Source organism: Lacerta agilis, chromosome 1 (genome assembly GCF_009819535.1).
Source record: "Lacerta agilis isolate rLacAgi1 chromosome 1, rLacAgi1.pri, whole genome shotgun sequence".
Taxonomy (NCBI): domain Eukaryota; kingdom Metazoa; phylum Chordata; class Lepidosauria; order Squamata; family Lacertidae; genus Lacerta; species Lacerta agilis.
The window spans coordinates 54,655,263-54,677,765 of record NC_046312.1 but is presented as its reverse complement, the minus strand read 5'-3'; the positions used below and the strand labels follow the sequence as shown (position 1 = coordinate 54,677,765).

At 42.7% G+C, this 22,503-nt stretch overlaps 1 protein-coding gene across 1 annotated transcript in view; it reads left to right on the top strand.

Moving 5' to 3' along the window:
- The window catches only part of TRIM44 (tripartite motif containing 44), a 93,013-nt gene that overhangs the window by 32,248 nt on the left and 38,262 nt on the right, over positions 1-22,503 (top strand). The window contains exons 3-4 of the mRNA XM_033149761.1: positions 298-537; positions 6,033-6,052. Coding sequence (XP_033005652.1) covers positions 298-537; positions 6,033-6,052 — 260 coding nt within the window. The remainder of the gene's footprint in view (positions 1-297; positions 538-6,032; positions 6,053-22,503) is intronic.

Below are 22,503 nucleotides of genomic sequence, written 5' to 3'. Positions count from 1 at the left end.
ACGGTGGGCAGTGTGAAACTATATACACAACATCCCTAGTGGACTAGGGTGAGAACTTCAATACATAACAGAATTACCTTTCCCAGGAGGCATGGTTGGCCCATGACATTGATGCGATTCTATCACCATATGAAAACATATTTGTTCTACCAAGCTTTCATAGGGATCTGTTTAGGTCCCCCCCCCCCCCGAGTTTGTGATGATTCCATATCGCAATACTATTCCTGCTTAAACGTGAAATAGATTAAATGGTCAGAAATTCTCTTTTAAAAAGCCCATTATTCTCTCATACTTCAGGTGACACAGGGTGCCATGAAGCTGTGCATTCAGCAAGAGTTCGACAAAGTACGGCGCCTGGTTTGTGAAGAGGAGCAAAGAGCTCTCCACTTGGTGGATCTCCAAGAGGCACTGGCCACTGCTCACACGACAGAGGTTCTGGCAGAAATCGATGTCCGCATGGAGAAACTGATGACTGAAATGGCAGAGCTCACAAGGCAGCTGAACACCTTTAATGAGCTAGCCATGCTCAAGCCTGAGGTAAATAAAGTACATGCGAAGCAGTTAACAGCAGAGGGCCGTAAAGCTTTATGATGGATGCAGAGGTTTAGTCTACTTTATTGCTTGTCAGCATTTAAAGATGGCCACAAATCCACTAAACTTCCAAGGGGATATGCACAGTTGTAAGTAATAACACATTATGAGTTGTGTGTGGTTATGTTGATACCCAATTGACTGAGGTGGTTTGAAAGGGCACAAAGCCAACTGCTTCCATCCATTTCGAAGCAAGGCTGCAGCGCTTTGCTGCATGATGTTTGTATCTCAGGACCCATACAGAGAATTTTTCACATTTTTGTTACTCATTTCAATTCTGCTTTCTATCTAAGTGGAAAGAACACAGTAGAATGTTGCACTTTGGTTGTATTTGATGGCTCCTCTTTCTTCTTATAAAGGAGGAGGATACTGTGCTTTTTTGTCCTAGAATAGGCCTGTGTTTTTATTACAGTTTTTGGGTTGGTATGAATTTTATATGGCAGCTGTTTTAGCCACTTTGGGTATACAGTAGCTGTCTCCTATATGCCATGATGATGGTCTTATGTTTTCAGTTTGGGGTTCAGTAAACCACTCATATAATTCAAATACCTAGCATCTAGGTATATTTACAGCACAGTTAGAAATATTGTGCCGCTGTAAAAGTAAGCATAGATGATCTCATCCTTCCCCTTGGCCTGAATCACTTTAATAATATAATAGACCTAAAGCAGACCTAGACCATTTGAGATACACTAAGCTGAAATAATAATAATAATAATAATAATAATAATAATAATAATAATAATAATAATAATATACCACCCTTCATCAAAAGATCTCTGGGTGGTTCACAATAATGTTGTAATTAACAAAAAGTATCTTTCATCCAATAATTTTTTTCATTGAATACCAGAAATTAGTTACTCTGATTGGAGACACTTACACTGAAATACTTGGATCTACTCTGTGACTTTCTATTGATGAATTTTACACCAAATCACCTATAGTGAAATGGTGGTCTCACCTATGCTAGCAGGGATACATCCAAAGTCAGTTAACCAATATCTAGGTGGTAAATGTATATATATACCGGTATTTATTGATCCTTTTGGCTCAAACTCATGTCCTGTTCTCAGACAGGACAAAGGCTTGCTAGAAGGTTCAACTTACTAAGCATGCTAGAGAACTTGAAAATAATGAAGAATCCTCATTTACCTCAGAAGGGAACCTCAGAAGGGTTCCTGAATCTTAAACAAGTTTGAATCCCAGTTCAGTGATACCTTTGGCCAAACAGAGTGATGACTTGAGAGAAACTGTCACCCTATGCTAATTTTTCCCTATGATAGCTTCTTCAGCTCTAGATAGGTGGTTCTCTTGTGCCAACTGTGAGGGATTTGGATGGGGAAAGGTGGGGAAATGTCACTTCCTTTTGATCTAGAACGTAGGTGGGGAAACTTTCTGTCCCTCAAGTCTGCATTCTTTCTGGACAACTTTCCGAGAGTCACATGCCATAGGTAAAAGTGGGCAGAGTGACAAATGGAAAACTGACCTGTGTACGGTAGGCTAGTTTCTATGCACACCCATGTTATCCTATTGGAGTTCAAAGACACACTCCAGCCAGGGAAAAATATTCAAGTGAGTTGCCAGTCAAGTTGTGTTGCTTGCCAGGTGTTTGTGTCATTGCGAGGAGAGGGGAAGGAAGCTTGTGGATTTTCTATTCAACTTCCCACTCTGCACCCCATTCATTTCTTAAGGATCAGTTTTTTTAAAAAAACAACAACAACTTGGTCCTCTTGGAATACCTTGATTTTCTTTCATATAACCCCTCTTCATCAGCATTAACTATTAGTCAGGCGTTCATGTGCCAGAGTGGACACGACGAGAAATCGCTTGAAAAATCCTGGGCAACAGAATTCTAATTTAAACAATGAATTAATTATTGAGGAAATCAGAACTTAATTGGCATTTAAAAAATAAAAGGAAGGAAATACTTGCAAGGGCATTAAAAATTGCAGAAATGTAAGATTTGTTAAGCAAAACCCCTTCACGCTGCTTTATTTACATTGTTATACTGGAGTCTGCTATGTGAAGCCATCGCATCTTCAGAACTATGTTTCCCTAGGCTATGATTGGGGTGAAACAGCTGACTGCCTTATGAAAGAATGCACCACTTGAGCCTGCCAAGATTCTCTGAATTTCCTCCATCCTTTCTTTGGTTTTGAAAACGTAAGCTATCAGAATTGCCCTATAACCCCCTTGGTCAGTGCAATCAAGTACTGAAACCAATCCAGTGGGAAGATGGATCTCTGTGTTACTGTTTTCGAAACAGGGCAACTGGAATCATACACATTATGCCAAACATGGTTGTACCATAGGTTTGTATAGTAGACATGATATTGGGCTAACTTGGAATTTGCCTTTTTTTTTTTTAACTGCTACCACCCACACAGTTGACTTTTTGAGCTGCCCACTATAATACAAAGGGGACTCTCCTGGATACTCATAGCCAGTTCCCATCCCATGTGCATCACTTTGCTCTTGCACTAAATATCATTTGCCATTTTGCTGACCTTAACGCTGTTGGAGGGATCTGTTTGGAGCTCTTAACTGACTGCTTTGGTTTTCACCATCTGGAATCATTTTGTGTCACTTGCAAACTTGAATGATGGTTTGCTTTGAGCCCGCATTGTTTATGAATAACATAAACAGGAGGTCTATGATAGACCCTGGTACTTAGTTCAGGATTAATGGTAAAAGGAAAACTACCCAATATTATGTAACTTTAAAGTGTGGTTGAGTACTTATAGTACTAGACAAACTTAATAAGAAATAAGTTCTTGAATCTTGTACTTTTTTATTATACAGTCGTACCTCGTGTTACGAACGCTGTGTGTTGCATTCGTTACGGGTTACGAACTCGCCGAACTCAGAAGTACCGGAATGGGTTACTTCCGGGTTCGGCGGTTCGCACATGCGCAGGCGCGTCGAATGACATCACGCACATGCGCAGAAGTGCACAGTGAGCATGCGCAGACACGGTGCTCAGGATGCGAAAGGTGCTTCGGAACAGATCCCGTTCGTATCCTGAGGTACCACATTTGTGGCCTGCAAATTCATGGCACATGCTTACAGTTAAGATTATCTTTACTCCTCTTCTAAGACTTTATTCCAACATCTTGAGTAAAAATACAAATGTAACCTTGGTGAAACTTTAGTTACTTCCTAGAAAGTTGTATCACTGATTTTAAGAAACTAAGTTAAGAAAGAACTTGCACTGGTTTTTTTTTTTTAAATTGTTATAAGCACAGATTGAGCCCATTTCACATTTTTTGATTCACCTTAGAAAAGGAACCATAGGTACTTTGATAGTTGGGTGGAAAGGTTGTTGATCTCTATAGATCACAGAAATGTTTTTACTGTTAGTACCTTGGTATCTTTTGTTCACTTTCTGTTCTGCAGCTTTCCCCCCTCAAGAAGGAAAGCTCTCTGTAGCAGTTATTGAGTAAAGGGATTTTCTCTTCCTTTAGTCTTGTGAGGAACGGGGTTTGTACACCCACGTGTCTTTAAAAATTAAATGTCAAGCCCTCTTAGTCAGTGATTTTCCACATCAATCTTCTTCATCTTGTCTCTGTTTCTTGCAAACTGTATACCGTAAGCTAGCAGTGCTCATGAGCTAATTATGCCTTGTGTTGGGCAATATTTCTCTTTGTCTAAATAGTTATTATACAACTTTTCCTCCTCCCCGCCCTTTAAAAAATAGAAAATACAAAGAAATGGTGAGCCTAGAAATAGAACACTAATGCTGTAGGCTCGGTGCTAGAATAAACATTAGCTTAAACAGAGCTATAATTCAAGAAATAGGACTGTCCCACCACTACATTCTGAGGCAGAAGCGGGAAATCTGTGTCCTTCTCAATGTTGCTGAATTCCAACTCCCATCAGCCTCAGCCAGCATAGCCAGGAATGAGGGGAGTTGTAGGCCAGAAACATCTGGAGGGCCAAAGGTTCCCCACCCCTGTCCTGAAGACCGTGTCTTTGCCAATCTCATGTTGTAGGGGTGGGATATGGAAAGATGCTGGCTTATGTGCTACACACGATATCTTATTAACACACGAAGTTTCCATATTCAGAGTCCTCTCATTAGGGTGTCTAAGCCATTGCTGGCTACGTTGAGTGGCAGTTGCTCTTCAAGGTCTCGGTCTAAGAGTGTTTTTAACTGGAGATGTTTGGAATTGAACTTGGGACATTCAGTATGCAAAGCCTGGCTCTCTGTTCTCCATCTGCTACTAGGCTGCTGATGTAATGTTTGCCCAAGCCTGCATTTAAAAGCACCAGTTGCTTACCAAATAATTTAAGAAAGCGTGGATGAGTTATATGCGTTTCTTTAATGTCATGGATATGCTCGCTTGTCTCTTTAAACAAATGCCTATTAAATTTCTCTATTAACTGGAAGCTTATATTTTTGCATCTCCTCCTTATCGGACCCTCAAAGTGAGCAGATATCAAAGCTTGTTTAATGTTGCCCTTTTCTCAGCAGAAGAGAAAATGTTGCTTGTGTAACTCCACAGTGGTATTTACATAGAACTGATTATTGCAATGCCCTTTCCTCTCTCAGAATGTGATATAAAATGTCCTTAATGCGCCACGCTTTAATGAGCATCGGGCCAGCTTCTTTCTTTGCCTCAGCTCATGTGTTGCCTTTAGTTCACATGCCTATGTGAAGGCAAGAAGGAGCCAGCCCAATTTCTATGGCATTGTAGGTATTTATCATTTAAGCACCAGGGCATATGGGGGAAAAATAATACAGTGGTACCTCGGGTTAAGTACTTAATTCATTCTGGAGGTCCGTTCTTAACCTGAAACTGTTCTTAACCTGAAGCACCACTTTAGCTAATGGGGCCTCCCGCTGCCACTGCGCCGCCAGAGCACAATTTCTGTTCTTATCCTGAAGCAAAGTTCTTAACCTGAAGTGTTATTTCTGGGTTAGCGGAGTCTGTAACCTGAAGCGTATGTAACCCGTGGTACCACTGTAATGTGAAATACTAGGTACCATTAGGGCCTTGTGCAATCATGTGCCATCTGCCCCTCCCAAGCACTGCGTAAGTGTTATCAACTATCATTCGTAGCAGGATGAGGTGGTGTCTTCAGCAATTGGCATCCAGAGTTGTTCTCAGCTGGCCAGGATGACCTGAGAATCCGGAGTGAAGGGCTCAAGCGTGCTTAATGGATGAATGGTGAGATGATCGCTGTTGTTACTGCCGCAGGCCCAGTGTAATAAATGAGCTTTTCTGTGTGCCCTCCTGGTTGTGTGTAGCCTGCAGCTTGCAATGTAATGATAATGACCTCCATTAGCTGAGCGGAACTTCTCTTTTATCATTGAACACTAAGCCTTGCATCTGACTGTCATACATGACTTACACTAGTCTAAACATGAAAATCAGTGTTTGCAGGGCTGCTCTCAACGTTGTTTTATTTTTGTTTGTTTGTGTGTTTTCCTGCAGAGCACAGATGAAGAAAACAGGTGAGTGCACTTCTTTCTTTCTTTTTAGTTTTTCAAATTGTATTTATACTTTCCAAGTTTATACATTTCACTAGTTTTATACTTTTCACTAATTTTACAATCGCATTAACATTTCAAAACTTGACTTCCTTCCCCCCTCTTTCTGCAGTTCCTTAAATTTATTTTCAATATCCTTTGCATATTCAAATTAACTTAATTTGCTCATTTATTAAACTACTTTAAATATATACTCTTATAAAACTGCAGGTTATTACAATAATCCTGCCAGTGATCTTATCTGTTTACAGTTTATCTGTAAATATTCAATAAACCATTTCCATTCCCTTATAAAAAGTTTATCTTGATTTCTTATTCTTTTGTTAAGTTCCGCCATTTCTGCATATTCCATAACTTTTTGTATCCATCTTCTTTTGGGGGGACTTCTGCTTCTTTCCATTTTGGGGAGAGTAACATTCTTGCCTCTGTAGTAGCATACATGAATAAGTTTCTATACATTTTAGGTAGTTCTGTCCCTATAATTCCCCAATTTTTTTAAACAAATGTTATTTTAAACATCCTTTTCATTTCATTATCTGTCATTTCCCAGTAAGCTTTAACCTTACTACAAGACCACCACATATGATAAAAAGAACCTTCTCTTACTTTCTCCATTCTTCCCTTCTTCCACCTAATAAGCATGCAAATTCCAATAGGGATAAGATAAGACTGAAACATTTTAAAAATACACTGGAACAGTGTTTGTTTTATCGGAGGCAGTTGTAAAAGTTTGGGTTTTCAGCCAAGGCTATAGCTAGTAAGACGTTGAATCACTTATGTGAAAACTAGACCTGTAAGCAAGGGTTTTGTTGTTCATTTCAGTCTGAATGTATAAATCGTTTTTGAAATTGCTACCATGGTTCCTCCAGGGTACACCTGTTATCTCCAGTGGTTAAGGGAATCTCTGTGTGGTTCCTGAAAGTCAAGGCATGAAACACTGGGGACAAAGATAGGGAGTCAGCTGTGTTGCGTGGTGCCTGATGCTTTGAACTATAGTCAGGAAGAGAAGCAGTAAGCTTTCCTTCCCTGTTGGTATATTCTGGTAATCCCATGTGTGCATTTGGGATTGCATTCCTTTTTTACAGCTTCAGATCTGACTTTAGGTTCTGTGCAGTCTTTTGTTTGGGAGGGGGCGAGGCACATTTTTAACACTCTTCCCGCCAGCTTTACACAAAGGGATCTAAAAGCGTTTGCCCAAATGCAAGGAAGCATGTACCGGTATATTAAATAGTGAAAGCAAAACAAAAAAACCCAACCAGTTTGTAAGTTTCTTCAAGCAAGCAACACTGAGAGCTGCTAGTATGGCATGAAATGAAATATTTCTCTTCCAACCACTGATACTAGTTTGAATTTTTTACATTGCATATTTAGCTAACAAAATGCTACCTAATAAGGTGCAGGAATTAACTCACAATGATTTACCATAGCCTAATTGTGCCCCCTCTGGACAATTAATGAGCTGCTGTTATGGTCTGCATCTGAATTGCCATATTGGTCTATATATAATCTTGTGACAGTGGTTATTGCCAAGTATGGAAACTGAATTCAAGCTAATTTCACATGTTATTGTACCCAAAGGTTATTGTACACATTTTTTTCTTTTTTAAAAACAATGTTAATTATTTAGATTTTTAGTGGCCTTATAAATATCACCTCCAAATTATAAAAATCACCTCCAAGTTATGTACAATATAAAGATAACATAATTGCAAAATCACATGTAAAATTCAGAGATTAAAGCACACATACAAAATCTGTTCCAGTGAACATATCAGAACATAGAGTCAAACAGACCCCCTCTTCCAAATATAGATTAAATTATCACCACAAAATTAACCTGTAAAATTAAACTAACCGCTAAGATACAACAATAAAATCTCAACACTCAGGTAAAGAAATGTTTTTGCCTGATGCTAGAATGATGGCAATGTTGGTGCCAGGTGGGCTGTTTTGGGAAGAGCATTCCATAGAAGGCCCTCCCTCTTGAGCACTTACTTAGAGGAGGGCCTCAGATGATGCTCTTAAAAGACTGGTTAGGATTGTAGGGGAGAAGATGTTCTTCAGGTATTGCTGTTCTGAACCACTGTCAGTTAAAAACAGCACTTTGTACTGGTTTATGAATTTTTTTACCTCTTGCTGTGACCAGTTATTTGCTTTTTATCTGTTTTATGTGTTTATAGATACACAATCACTCGACTGTTTTTTCTCTCCTCTGTGAATCCCTTCAATCCCTGTTTGTGGGAAAGTTAATCCAATATATATTGGGCTTCATCACATTTATTTTCTGTTGCATTTTAAACACACACACACACACACACACTGCCTGCAGTACCACAGCAGGGAAAGGGGAATTCATTCGGACAACGCCCGCTGCAATCCTTATGAAGTCTATCAATGTGACTTCCACTATTTTGACATTGAGTTTGGTGCAGGCTGACAGGCTGAATAGATTGCTTCTTCCTCTCTTCCCTGTGGGCCTTATTTTTCATAGCCATATACTTTCCTCAGTAGGAGGGGAGACATGCTCTAATAATACAAGGCAAGCTTGGCATTCCTAATGCACATTCTAGATTGCCAGCCAAATGAATGCTCAGGTGAGTACTGCACATGCCCATCCTTTCCAATAAGCATAGGCTGTCCTGCATTGTTCTCGGGGAACAATTTTGACTTTGTGGGAGTTGGGAAGTGTCCATTCACAAAGAGAGAAAAGGGAAATGGATTAAGTCAACAAGATGATGATGTGCAGAGATACAACACAAATTTTTGTGCATTTCTGTTGGCTGCAGACATGTTGACGCTGTTTTAACACTGATACTAAGACTACTCAAGGCAATTGGTATGGAATTTTCCAGGCTGAGATGCTCAACTGAATTTATTGGTGTCTAAGTAGCTTGTTGTATGTTACTCTTCCATATCACTGCAGACCTTGCAATTTTAATGTATCTACATTGAGTAGTTCATGGTGCTTTGAAGTGGCACATCTGAAAGAAATAATAGTAAGACAGCTTCTCTTAAAAGTAAGGGGAAAGGTGGCATTGCATCTTGTAATTTTCTGGTTTTTGCAGTATGGAGTGGGCCAGAGTTGGCTGCAGAACTGGCAAAAGCCTTTGTGTATGATATTTTCCCTAATCAGCAAAGGGTGGATTTGGTGTGAAATGAATGGAGTTCTGCACCATGTGCATTTTTCTTGAAGCTGTCCACTGTTCCCTTAGAACATCAAAAGCCATTTTGGGATTCAGGAAGGGTAGCCTCAGATACAGTTACAGTAGGAGACGGTTTGCTAAGATCCTTGCAAGAATTTTGCTGGTGGCAACTAATAAAGAGATGCCTCGATAGTTTCTGCAATCCGTTCTATCACCTTTTAAAAAGAGATTGATTATTTTGGCATCCCCAAAGTCTGCTGGGATCTTCTCTCCCAGATTTTTTCAATGAGCTTGTGAAGTTGTTGTGCAAGTTCAATTCTGCCCGCTTTGAAGTCTTCGGTGGGTATCCCATCAGTTCCACTGGTTTTGTTGTTTTTCGTTTGGTTAATCACAACTCTCCCAGATGTGGGGATACTACAAGCTCATTTCTAGCTTGTTTTTGCAGAATTTGTGAGAGGAACTCAGCAGCTACAGGGGAGTTGTGATTAGGAAGATGCTGGTAATGTTCTTTCCAGTGCAATTCTATAGCTTTTTTATCTTTTAGAAGTGTGGTACCCTCTGTTGACCATAGGGGCATATGCCATAATTTATTGGCCGATAGGTGGTCTTTCTCACTGTCATTCTCATCAAACCAGTCCTGGTGTTTCTTGGTTTGGTATACAATAGTTTCTTCACAGGCTGGATACCCAGAATGAGGTAGTTGTGGTGACTCCCTTGTGGGATTATCGCCTCATGGAGACTTGCATGGCACCTAGGATAATGTCTTCATTTTCGGAGGCTTTCACCCTCTGTCTTCCCAATATCCCCACCCCAGTGTGGTTGCTTATTATAGGACTACTGTTTGCAGTCTTCTTGTTAGTTATTATAAGTGTAGAACGTTTTTAAACATAAACTGTCTTGTATCCACTGCTGTTGCTCTGGGAAGTCTCCTCAGCAAGTCTATTTTCATTGATGGCAGCTTTTTGAGAGCTCTCCCTAATAAGACTAGCCTGGATTATATTTTCACGCTTGCATTTGTATTGGAAAAATAACTTCCTTATGTATGCCATATTTTCTTTCTGGTGTCGTTTCTGTTCCAAAGGATCAGACTTTTCCTCAGTTCCTTTCTTTCATATTGAAATTCTTCATCCTGCTTTATCTGAACGTTGCCCCCCTCGGGGGAGGGGGGGAGGGGAACCAAGCTATTAAACTTTCCACCCAACCTAATTTGTTATCTCCTCTCTTGATGCAAAGGGTGCTTTTGTTTCCTTTCTTAATGGCGTAGTCTTTTTCTCACATCCTGTCTAATGCCAAGTCCTTCTGCTTTTTCCATTTTGCCCTTTCCTTTCTGTAGCTGTCTTCCATATGCTGACTTACTCTATAGACCGCAGCGGTGGCCTTCTCTGCTGCGGCTCGCCTATCTCTCCTTATTATCTTTGTCATATTTATGTCCTATGTCAAAATCATGCAAACCCTGACTCTTTACCGAGGCAGCAACCTTCAGATTTCCTACATCCAAGGAATCCTGTCTGCTCAGGAATGCCTGCCAATGAACTCAAATGCGTCGCATATGATTCTGGGGTATTGATTTTCACACTTTTTCCTCTCCACAAGCCTGTTCCATGTCGATCTAGCTGCCAAAAGACCTTTATGGGACAGCTGAGAAATTTCTCTTTTTGTGAATCAGCATTGGGCACTGCTAGGCTTTGCTGTTTCCCTACAGATTGTGTACCGCAAAGATTGTGTCTCTTGCAACTTTATGCTGCAGGGGGCAATCAGTAATGGTGGATATTGATCAAGGTTGTCTTTCAGAGAATCATGTCTGTTGTTCTCAGTGAAGAAGTCCTGTTAAATTTCCAAAGAATTCCGCTTTGGAAAAAACTGTTGTGTTTTTGGGGCTTGCAGTTTGGTTCCTGTGGGGGCCCTGCCAGTTTGGTCTCATTGTTGCCGTTTGTGGAGTGAGAGAACAAGCCATATTAAAAGCCCATCTCATTTGGAAACCATTAACCGTAATTCACATTTCACACATAACAGGAAATCTTGATGAACTCCAGCTTTGAGGGTTGCTTTACTGCTTGCACAAAGGGAGTAGTGAAGTAGCAGCAAAGGGGCTGAATGTGATTGCGTGGAACCCAGCTTATTTAGCTAGGATGTAATCAGGTGAATTTAGCCATTGCGTTGTGCACAAAAATAAGTTACCCACATTTTGCCAGTGCCATTGCTGCCATCTCACCTGCTGCTGCCTCACCTTCCTACCCTGCCCCCTAGCCATGCCATCGCCTAGTGGTTGGATCAGTTCCAGCACCAGGAACTCCCCATTGCAACGGAAAATCCCAGGTGTGGAACTGCTCAAGCACCTGGCCCTTGGGGATAAGCCCACTGGTTTCTGTGGAATTAAATAAAAGAAGTCCAGCCACTGGAGTAAGGACAAGACAGGGTTTATTATTGCGCAATAGGTTACAGTAAAACTGCACACCGAGAGCAGCGTTACAAGAACTTTTAAAAACTCCTACCATATCCCAGAATACAGTTTGGAAACATCATTACTACATCACTAAAACATCATCACTACATCATGAAAGGGGAGGGTTATACATGATTAACATACAGGAAAAACAAGATTAACATATGGGGCAAACAGAGCAATATCAGGGAGATAGCCCTGAGCAAATGTGAATGGGTGTTAAGTATTGGCAAGGATATCTTGAGCACTTATCTGGGAGAGAACAATGGGATTCTGGTTGAGGGATATTAGCCCAGTGGCTTCCTGAAGCACCCAGAGATTACCTGCTGAGGCATTTCCCTGTGTACGTAGTCTCTGTAGTCTCTCGCCTACTGGATCATGGCAGAGAGATGGGTTCCCTTAAGGGCATCACTCCATACCTCAATGAGTTTACTCAGGAGGAGACTTTGCTTAGGTGACCCCCCCCCCCTAATTTCCGTAACACCCATGTACTGATGCTCCAGGGAGAAAGGATGAAAATATGGGTTTCTGCGGGGCAGGGGATGAATATGAAATGTGACTAGTAGGAGAAGTTTCAGGAGATAAGTAAAAATATTGCGAGGGACATTTGGGGGTGGGAATGGAAAAATATGAAAGAAAAATACCTTCTCCACTTGGAGCCTTTGGACCAGCAATGTCTGGCTAAAAAGGGGAGCCTGAGTCATAATATTTTTAGAGCAAATGTCTATACTTAGCTTGAGGATAGCTGAGCTGTGTTGTGTCTTGCCACAAGGAAAGCAGTGTGGCAAAGAATTTAGACTTTTTATTTAAAAAAATGAATTAGGTATCATTAGAAAATATTATCTAAAACTGCCAGTCATTTATGCTAAACTCTGCCTGCATCTGCCACCATTTTGTGACTGGTGGGATTAGAAATGTGACGGGCTGGAGGAAATGGCAGTGAGAGAGGAGAATATGGTTCTCTTTCCAATTTTTAACAGTCCTTTGCATCTCTAGGTGGGACCCGTTAGTTTTCAGCTCCCGTAAGTGGATGCTGAATGTTGAAGGTTTGAGAACCCCTGGGGTAGGATGAACAGGGACAAATCCTGCATGTCAGTATGGCACTTGTTTTAGCAGCATTGCATATTGTTTACTGTATTGATGAGAGGCTATTTTTTACCATGGATAGTTGTCTTACTGTTTTGTTCCCTTCCCCTCAGTGCAATGAGGAGTGGTATTACTAAAAGCACTTCCACAAGAGAGACTTCAGGCACCCATTAAACACTGCAGCCTTAGGGGGAGTCCTAGTCTCACTAAATTTCTCACTGTGACAGTAATACATTGTTAACAGGATCCCAGCAGAACCTGAAATTACAAATGGGACCAATCTACTCACCTTACACAGATTGGCTCTGAGTTAATAGCCTGGCTCTCCCACAAGGGAGTAATTGTCCATTGTCTCTCCATCTGTCCTGCCTCTATCTCTATTTGATTAGAACTGGCTGAGGTGAGAGCCATTTGATGTGCATGAAAACTGAGGTTTAACCAGTGCTTAGTCACTCCTTTCTAAAGGCCTTTTTTCCACAGGGAAATTTTTAAACAAGAAAGTTTAATTACTCTAGGTAACTCTTTTCTGTCTTTCCTTTCCTGTTCCTAGATATTTTCCGAAATCCCCTCTGTTTGCTGTTTCCTTTTATTCCTCCCTCTGAGAAGAGCATAAACTAAGCATTCGTAGAAATTTGCCAAGATATAAAATTCCCCTTTCTCATGAAGCAGATGTCATGTAGGCCTTTCTACAAATCCATGCCAATTCCCCCCCCCCCAGGACATGGAGAAACCCATAGTATCCAGAAAGTGTGTTTTCTGCCTATGTAAAAAGTGATTGTTCTTCTTAAAAATAATAATAATAATTAGTTTAACTGCTACATGCCAGTAAAGATTGTGGTAATGTTTCCTCATGATAGTCACTGTTTCAGGGCAAATGCATATCCAGTATTGTGTTCTTAGTGTTCATTAGTGTTCGTTTGCCGCATAACTAGGTACAGGTCCAGTGATGTAGGCACATTAGAAACATCAAGAATAACATCAGTCTGAAACCTTTTTAGACCCAGGACCCATCTTCAGCCCAAACATGCATTTGGGCACCCATTACTTAAGGTTTTAACCATACATTTGTATGGTGCTGGAACTGTATTTTGCAACCTACCATACAGGCATCCCTCCACCTACGTGGGGGTTATGTTCCAGGTGTCATGTGCCTAAGTGAAAATTGTGTAAGTGGGGAGCACCCTCTAAAAAGCTTCTAGATGCCCATTTTCCCCAACACCTCAGCTCTTTCTTCTGTCCTCTTTCCACATAATGCTCTTCAACCAAAGTTGAAGCTCTGTGGCACACTGGGGACAGCAACAATAGCTGTTGCTGCTGCACTGCCACTCACATCAGCTGCTAGGCAGGGAGGCTGAGCAGCCTAAACAAAGCTGTGCCTCTGGTCTCTTTGGTGCTTTCTCCACCCTCACTGAAGTCCTCTTTGGGCTCTGGGGAGAGTCTTCTCATGACCTGCGAGGACTCTCACAACTCTCTCCTGCCATTTCCTGGTTTGAATCTACGGAATTATTTCCCGGCGCTGCACATATGCACAGTTGTGCACGAGTTGATTGCACATAAGTGGGGGATGCCTGTAGTTCAGCCCGCAACCCAATATTGGGTCCTGACCCATCAGTTGCAGACCAATGATTTATCCTTTCTTAGCAATGCTTTATTTCTTCTTTGTGCCACTATAGGTACATTGCATTTCAGAATTCAGGCGCTAATGGTCTCAAACAACAGGCAAGCAGAACTTTGCTATTAATCATTTAACAACTTGCTGATCCAAAAAAAGATTTTGTACATTTCAGTATGCTGCCAAGCAAATCCAGTCTAACCTGTAATCACTACCCCGTGGTTACTTATATGTTAATTCTGAAAGCCCTCTTCTTCTTTGCTTGGGTTTAGAGTACTGCTGCTCTTGGCTTTCGTTTCCAATTAAGGATCTTCTAAAAGATTTAAGACAATGAAAGATTGAAGCTGAAAATAGCGAAAGAATGAGAGTGTTTGAGTAGTATACTGTTTTCTGATTTACAGACAGAGCCGTCTCATCCATTGGGGCTGGTGGCGCGGCGCACCAGGGCGCAATGGCCTGGAGGGCGCCTCCGCCCTCCAGCCCCGCTGGCAGCGCCTGCCGGCAGCGCCCTCTGCCTCCCGGCAAGGGAGCTGGCCGGCCACGCCACGCCCTCTGGCTGCCCAGCAGAGCACAGGAGCTCTGCGCGCCCTTCCAGCGCTTCCGGGACGGGAGGCGAGGGCAGCCGGCTCGCGCTCCCGCGCGCAGCCGGATGGCGCGGCGCAGCCGGCCAGCTCGCGCTCCGCGCGCAGCCGCCCGCCCGCCCGCCCGATGCAGCGCGAGCTGCCCAGCCGCGCCGCGCCGCCCGGCTGCGCGCGGAGCGCGAATTGCCCGGCTGCGCGCGGGAGCGCGAGCCGGCCGCCCTCGCCTCCCATCCCGGAAGCGCTGGAAGGGCGCGCAGAGCCCCGCGCCGCTCCAGCACCACGCCCCTCATCCCCCACTCGCCCACCCCCCTCCCAAGGGGCGGCAAGCGCGGGAGGGAGGCGGCGGAGAGGCGGCATGGCGGGGGCGCCGGAGGGATAGCCGCGCCAGGGCGGCAGATCCCCTTGAGACGGCTCTGTTTACAGAAGCAGTATTACTCTTTTCTGACTGGGAATAAAGGCAGAAAAACTATATTGAGCTTGCATTTAGTTCCACGTGGCATACTCTGTCAGTAAATGAAAACTTACATGTACTTGTTAATCTCATTATGTAGAAATGAACTTCTGCCATACATGTGCCAGATGGAATGAGTAAACAGAGTGATTGGAGTGAATTAATCCCCCCCTCCCCGCAAAAAGTATCAGGATAGTTACAAAGAATGGAGGAAAAGGAACACTTCACAGTTACTCAGATGCTTATAATATCTCCACTGCCCCTCTGTAGAAACTGCCTTAGCTTCGGCTGCAGTTGCAATCTGAACTGTATAGCTTTCATGACATTGTGGTTCCTGTCCACATGGCAGAAGGGGAAACCAGAGGGGCTAGTATTGAATCCTCAAACATAACTGCATTACAAAATATAACAAGAACCCTGTTGGATCAGGCCAAGAGCCAATTTAATCCATCATACTCTTTCTTTCCTACTTCCCTACAGTAGCCAGTTGCCTATGGAAAATGCAAGAGCAAGACATGAGCAATGCAGGATTCTGCTGCTCAGAAATTGATATTCAAAGCTGTGCTGCCATCATGACTAGTAGCCAGTAAAATTCTTATTCTTCATGAATTGGTCTAATCCAGTTTGAAAGCTGTCTAAGATGGTGACCATTTGCCACACTTTGTGGTAGCAGGATGCCATAGATTTTAAGTAGGCTTGGTATGAAGAAGGTTTGTCCTTTTGTCTGTCTTGAGTCTTGACTCTCCCACCATTCATTGAGTCTAGTATAATGAGAGAGGGAGACGAACGGTTCTCTTTAAATCAAAGCAAGGCACACTTTGGTATCAGCATGTTGGGGCAATAGGTTATACCGGTATCTAGTTGTGTGTTTCCTCATTGATATAGGAGCAGCTTCTGTGAATGAAAAGGGAAGAAGCTGATTATCACAAATTTGCTTGGACAGCTGGCCACAATTTTTAGAATGTCTGCACTGGGAGGGTTTAGAATTTTATTGTAGCAATGAATGTGACTTTATCTCTCCCTAAAAGGGCTCTGTAAATCCCCTTGTGTAACCAGCCCAATATCTAGGTGATTTGAGAATGGGATTGGTGATCCTTATTATTTCTACAGCACATTTCAGGTGCTCAAATCACTTCCTATGCGTTATCTCAGTAATCCTTGCCACAGCCATCTGAGGCGGGCATCATCCCTCAAATTGCAGACAGAGAAAATACAGATTTGTTGTAATTTAGTATAACATGCAAGTGTCTGAAAATAAGAGCTAAAGTGGAAAAGTCCCTTTTAGTTTCAGGACTGAGGATTAAATAGGCTATTCTACTGTATGTGGCCTCATTTTGCTTTCTGAGATGTCTAATTCTGGGCAGTGATTTGTTTTGTGTCCCATAGAGTGCTGTGCTCAGGAGACTTGAGTTGACACCAGCAGATATCTTTAGAATAGCATCGGAGAAGAAAAGGTTGTCCTTTGTCAAATTTATCTGTCATCTCAGGGGACACAGCAGCTGGGTGTGCTTGGAATCCACTGAATAGATGGCCTATACTTGCTGTGGAACATAAAGGGACCATGATTCTTAATACATTGCTTCCATCTGAAGCAATGGTAATGCTTTGAAAAGCTTCTTCCGATGTTCTTGATGAATCAAAGGACTCATGTTGGTCTTATATATATAGAACAACAACAAATACACAACACTACTGTTACTAGTAGTAGTAGTAGTAATAGTAATTGAGTCACTTTGAGCGACAACAGTTGTAAGAAATGTGAAATAAAAATATAGTAAGGTGACAGCAGCTTTAGTATTAATCCAGTATTGTTTAATAATTCAGTTTATGCCCCTGTTAACCCAGGGCAGGTTAACATAAAAGAACAATAAAACCATCAAATCAAACATATAAAATACAGAATGTAAAAAAACAGCAACAACCAAGCATTAACAGAGCATAGCTAGATAAAGCAGCAAGCAATAGCATCTGATATGTGAACTCCGTACCTACTCAGGGGCTTGGGCAAAGTGATGTGTCTTCAGCTGTCACCAAAACGTAAAACATCCCTGCAGCAGACATACTTTGAAGGGGAGCCCATAATTGGAATAGGGTTCCACTAGTGAAAAGTCCCTGTCCTGTGCCACTGCCCCAAGTATTTTGCTTGTTATATGAACTAATACAGTCGTATCTTGGTTCTCGAACGCCTTGGTACTCAAACGTTTTGGCTCCTGAACGCCACAAACCCAGAAGTGAGTGTCCCGGTTTGCGAACATTTTTTGGAACCCAAATATCGCTTGAGTGCAGGAAGCTCCTGCAGCCAATCGGAAGCTGCGCCTTGGTTTTTGAACATTTTCGAAAGTCGAACAGACTTCTGGAATGGATTCCGTTCGAGAACCAAGGTATGACTGTACTCCAAAGGCTAAAAGTGTGATTTTTAAAATTTTTGAGCTGTACAAAATCTGTCTTCAGTTCAGGTATTTTACCTGAGCATGTGAGGGTTAAACAAAGGGTCAGGATGTGCATGCAAAGCCCTCTATCTCCCACATGTCTCAGGTGCTCCTCTTTGGAACTCCTTGTGTTCAGCCTAAAGCTCTGCCAAAGGTTCCTACATATGTTGTGATGAACACACTTAGAAATCTCATGTGTTGTCTTATCAGGCTTTTTGATTGCAGGGAGGTTTCTAAACGTGTTTAGTGGCACTCAGATACCCTCTGCAGACCTTCATGCCAAACAAGCAAAGATCTAAAGAGCAGCCTGCATTTTCAGGGACGTTTTCATCAATCCCCCTTATTAGCCTTGCATGTTCAGGCAAGGCTATAGATAAATGCACTTTGTGGGCAGGATTCAGCTAACAAGCAGAATCCCTACACAAGGACTTCTGCACGTGCAACAGGACTTTCCTCCCTCTCCTCACCCTGAAATGCTTGCGCAGATGAAATGTTTGTCATGGGCTTTTAAAAATACATATTACTGGACCAACTATTAACTCCTTGCTGGCATGGGGATTCTCAGCATACCCATGTCCTACTTGGGTAACAAGTTTTTCCAATTTTATCATTCATGGAGATTCACCAGCAGATCTTTAACTTTGACAAATTTCATATTGGCAGAAGAATTTATACACAGAAATGCTGCTATCAGTAGGTCTCTTTTTAAAAACTAGATATGTATGTAATTTCTACTGTACTGCTTTGTCACTGGAGCAACTTGCAGAATCACAGTTTTGTCCTTGAAGTAACCTGAAGGATTGCTTCTGTAAATAAAACAAGCATTTTGGAGAAGACACAAACAACCGGGTTGTGTTTCTCTGGAGCGTGAAAGGGCAGGGAGCAAGGGAAGGCCAGCAATTGCCTCCAGATACCGGTACATCATCACCATCATTATTAACTATGTTTAATATGGCTAGGATGAAAGTGGCTGGCAGACCAAGGCCCCAGTTGAGGGAGCAGGGAAGGGGGAAGGTGTTGCACAGGGATGCAAACATGCCTGAAGCAACTGGCACAGGACTGGGAACAGGATCTGCCTCTAGGTCTAAAAGCTCCAGTTTAACACAGTCACTGTAGTTGCAGAAACTCCTCATGCTTGCAGGTGAGCTCCATTGGACTCTGATGCCTAGTTCATTGGGCAGAAGGTCACCTGTGAGTGCTGTCTCAGGGTACCCAGAGACTCAAGGTTCCTATCCTAAACTCACTTACCTGGGAGTAAGCCCCACTTCAGTTGAACTTACTTTTGAGTGGCTAGGATTGTGCCTTAAGATCATACTGGGGACATGCCTTCTGAGGAGACACAGTCCCAGCTTTGGTGGGGATGCGTACTCTTGCTCCATTGACCTGTATATGGCTAGCAGGGAAGCAGCAGCATTTGGAAATGAAGGGAAAGACACCACTGCACCTGAAGAAGTGGAAATGAAGGGAAAGACACCACTGGTATCTGAAGAAGTGTGCATGCACATGAAAGCTCATACCAAGAACAAACTTAGTTGGTCTCTAAGGTGCTGCTGGAAGGAATTTTTATTTTATTTTGTTTTGACTATGGCAGACCAACACGGCTACCTACCTGTAACCACTGCACCTTGTCAGATTTAAAGTTTACAAACTAAGGCTATTTTATCAGGGCTAGCTCCATGGTGGACCTGAAAGAGGGACTCCTGTTCTTCTGAAGTGATGCTCTTTTACAACCTGCATGACAGCAAGCTTGTCCAGTCCTGCAAAGTGGGGAGGACACCCCCCGCCTTGTCTGTCCCTATTCTGCTTATTTCTCATATTATTATTATTATTGAAAACTTATTCAGGGTGTACCTTGGGTCTAACCATTGTGTTACATGGCTGTCTGTGGATCAGAAGGAAAGGAAGAAATTACGTCCCTCCTAAGCTCAGTACAAACTTATTTTTGTGTGTGTGTCTTCATTTCACGTTCCCTCGTTTCACTTCCTGTGACTCCTTCTCCTCTCCTGACATTTTACTGCACATGCTTTGCTAATAGGAAGGAAAGTGTTCCCACTGTGGCTATTTCTCTGCCTCCCGCCACATAGCTCCCCCCCCACCCCCGCCACCCCCCAAAAAGTGTCACTGTTCATCTAGCAGCAGGTGCAGGCAAGTTGTTGTTGTCATGGCAACAAGGGGAGAGTGAGGGAAATCGCCTTAATTCCGCAGCTGATCGTTAAGGGGGGGACGGGAGAGAGGAGATAATTGCAGGAGAAAGGGGAAGTCAGTAATTATATGAGTGCAGCGCAGATGAAAAGGCAGGGCGCAGATGCTGTTGGTGTGTCATACCCCACGTAGCCATTTAAGTCTCTGCAGTCTGCAAAGTGGTGTGAAATGCGAGATAATGTAGTTTCAAGCAGGGTAAATGAGCTCCTTGGGGGGCTGGGGGGGCATTCACCTTTTGGAAAGGCAGCATGCAAAAAAAAAAAAATCATTAGAAAGGGGGTAGCGCCTGGAGTGCTGCAGACAACATGGTCCATTTACAAGACAAACACAAAATGCCAGTTGGAGAGCATGTAATACTGATTAGTTGGCACTCTCCCCCCCCCCTCACTCACTTCCTTGCACACAACAAACACACCTGTCTCACAGTGAGGATGGCACCCCAGTAAATATTTGCATGTACACAGCTGTACAGTGGTACCTTGGTTCTCAATCGCCTTGGTACTCAAATGCTTTGGTTCTCAAACGCCGAAAACCTGGAAGTAAGTGTTCCAGTTTTTGAACGCTTTTCGGAAGCCGAACATCCAATGTGGTTGTTGGCTATTGTTTCTGGGGCACCTGCACCAATCAGAAGCTGCGTCTTGGTTTTCGAACATTTCAGAAGTCAAATGGACTTACGGAATAGATTAAGTTTGGCCCTTCTGTTTTTGCTATTTATTTTGCGTTTTTGTTTTTGAGGCTTTTCCGGTTAATTTGTCTTTGTGACTGTGTGGAACCCAGTTCAGCTACTGACTGATTGATTGTGTGACAGCGGAAATGGATAAAAGCCCCCCCCCCCATCCAAACAATGACTATCAGTGTGGGTAAGAAAAAGAATTTTAATTTTTATCATCTACAGTACATAGTACAGTACATTGATTATTGCTTTCATTTTATGGACCAACGGTCTCGTTAGATAATAAAAATCATGTTAAATTGCTGTTTTAGAGGTTGTTTTTAAAAGCCTGGATCGGATCAATCCATTTTGCATTACTTTCTATGGGAAAGCGCGTCTTGGTTTTTGAATGCTTTGGTTTTGGAACGGACTTCTGGAATGGATTAAGTTTGAGAACCAAGGTACCACTGTGCTTCTGATCTGTCTTGTTGTTGTTGTTCAGTCGTTCAGTCGTGTCCGACTCTTCGTGACCCCATGGACCAGAGCACGCCAGGCACGCCTATCCTTCACTGCCTCTCGCAGTTTGGCCAAACTCATGTTAGTAGCTTCAAGAACACTGTCCAACCATCTCATCCTCTGTCGTCCCCTTCTCCTTGTGCCCTCCATCTTTCCCAACATCAGGGTCTTTTCTAGGGATTCTTCTCTTCTCATGAGGTGGCCAAAGTACTGGAGCCTCAACTTCAGGATCTGTCCTTCTAGTGAGTACTCAGGGCTGATTTCTTTGAGAATGGATAGGTTTGATCTTCTTGCAGTCCACGGGACTCTCAAGAGTCTCCTCCAGCACCATAATTCAAAAGCATCAATTCTACGGCGATCAGCCTTCTTTATGGTCCAGCTCTCACTTCCGTACATTACTACAGGGAAAAACATAGCTTTAACTATACGGGCTTTTGTCGGCAAGGTGATGTCTTTGCTTTTTAACATGCTGTCTAGGTTTGTCATTGCTTTTCTCCCAAGAAGCAGGCGTCTTCTGATTTCGTGACTGCTGTCACCATCTGCAGTGATCATGGAACCCAAGAAAGTGAAATCTCTCACTGCCTCCATTTCTTCTCCTTCTATTTGCCAGGAGGTGATGGGACCAGTGGCCATGATCTTAGTTTTTTTGATGTTGAGCTTCAGACCATATTTTGCGCTCTCTTCTTTCACCCTCATTAAAAGGTTCTTCAATTCTTCCTCACTTTCTGCCATCAAGGTAGTATCATCAGCATATCGGAGGTTGTTGATATTTTTTCCGGCAATCTTAATTCCGGTTGGGGATTCATCCAGTGCAGCCTTTCGCATGATGTATTCTGCATATAAGTTAAATAAGCAGGGAGACAATATACAGCCTTGTCGTACTCCTTTCCCAATTTTGAACCAATCAGTTGTTCCATATCCAGTTCTAACTGTAGCTTCTTGTCCCACATAGAGATTTCTCAAGAGGCAAATGAGGTGATCCGGCACTCCCATTTCTTTAAGAACTTGCCATAGTTTGCTGTGGTCGACACAGTCAAATGCTTTCTGATCTGTCTTAGCAATTGCATATAAAGGCAGGGATATCCAACATGGTGTCCCAACATGGTGTTCTGCAGATAATTTTCGATGAAAACTGCTGTTCTCCCTGACTTTCAGCCTTGATGTTTCATGGGAGTGGCCAACAGCGTGAAGGACTCCCTCTGGCGAAGGGAGTGGTAGCTTGCATTTGTTGACTAGGAATAAAATTGTAGTGTGGGCTTTTTGTGTATCCTGATGAGGGCTTGATGTTTGCTGCCTTTCT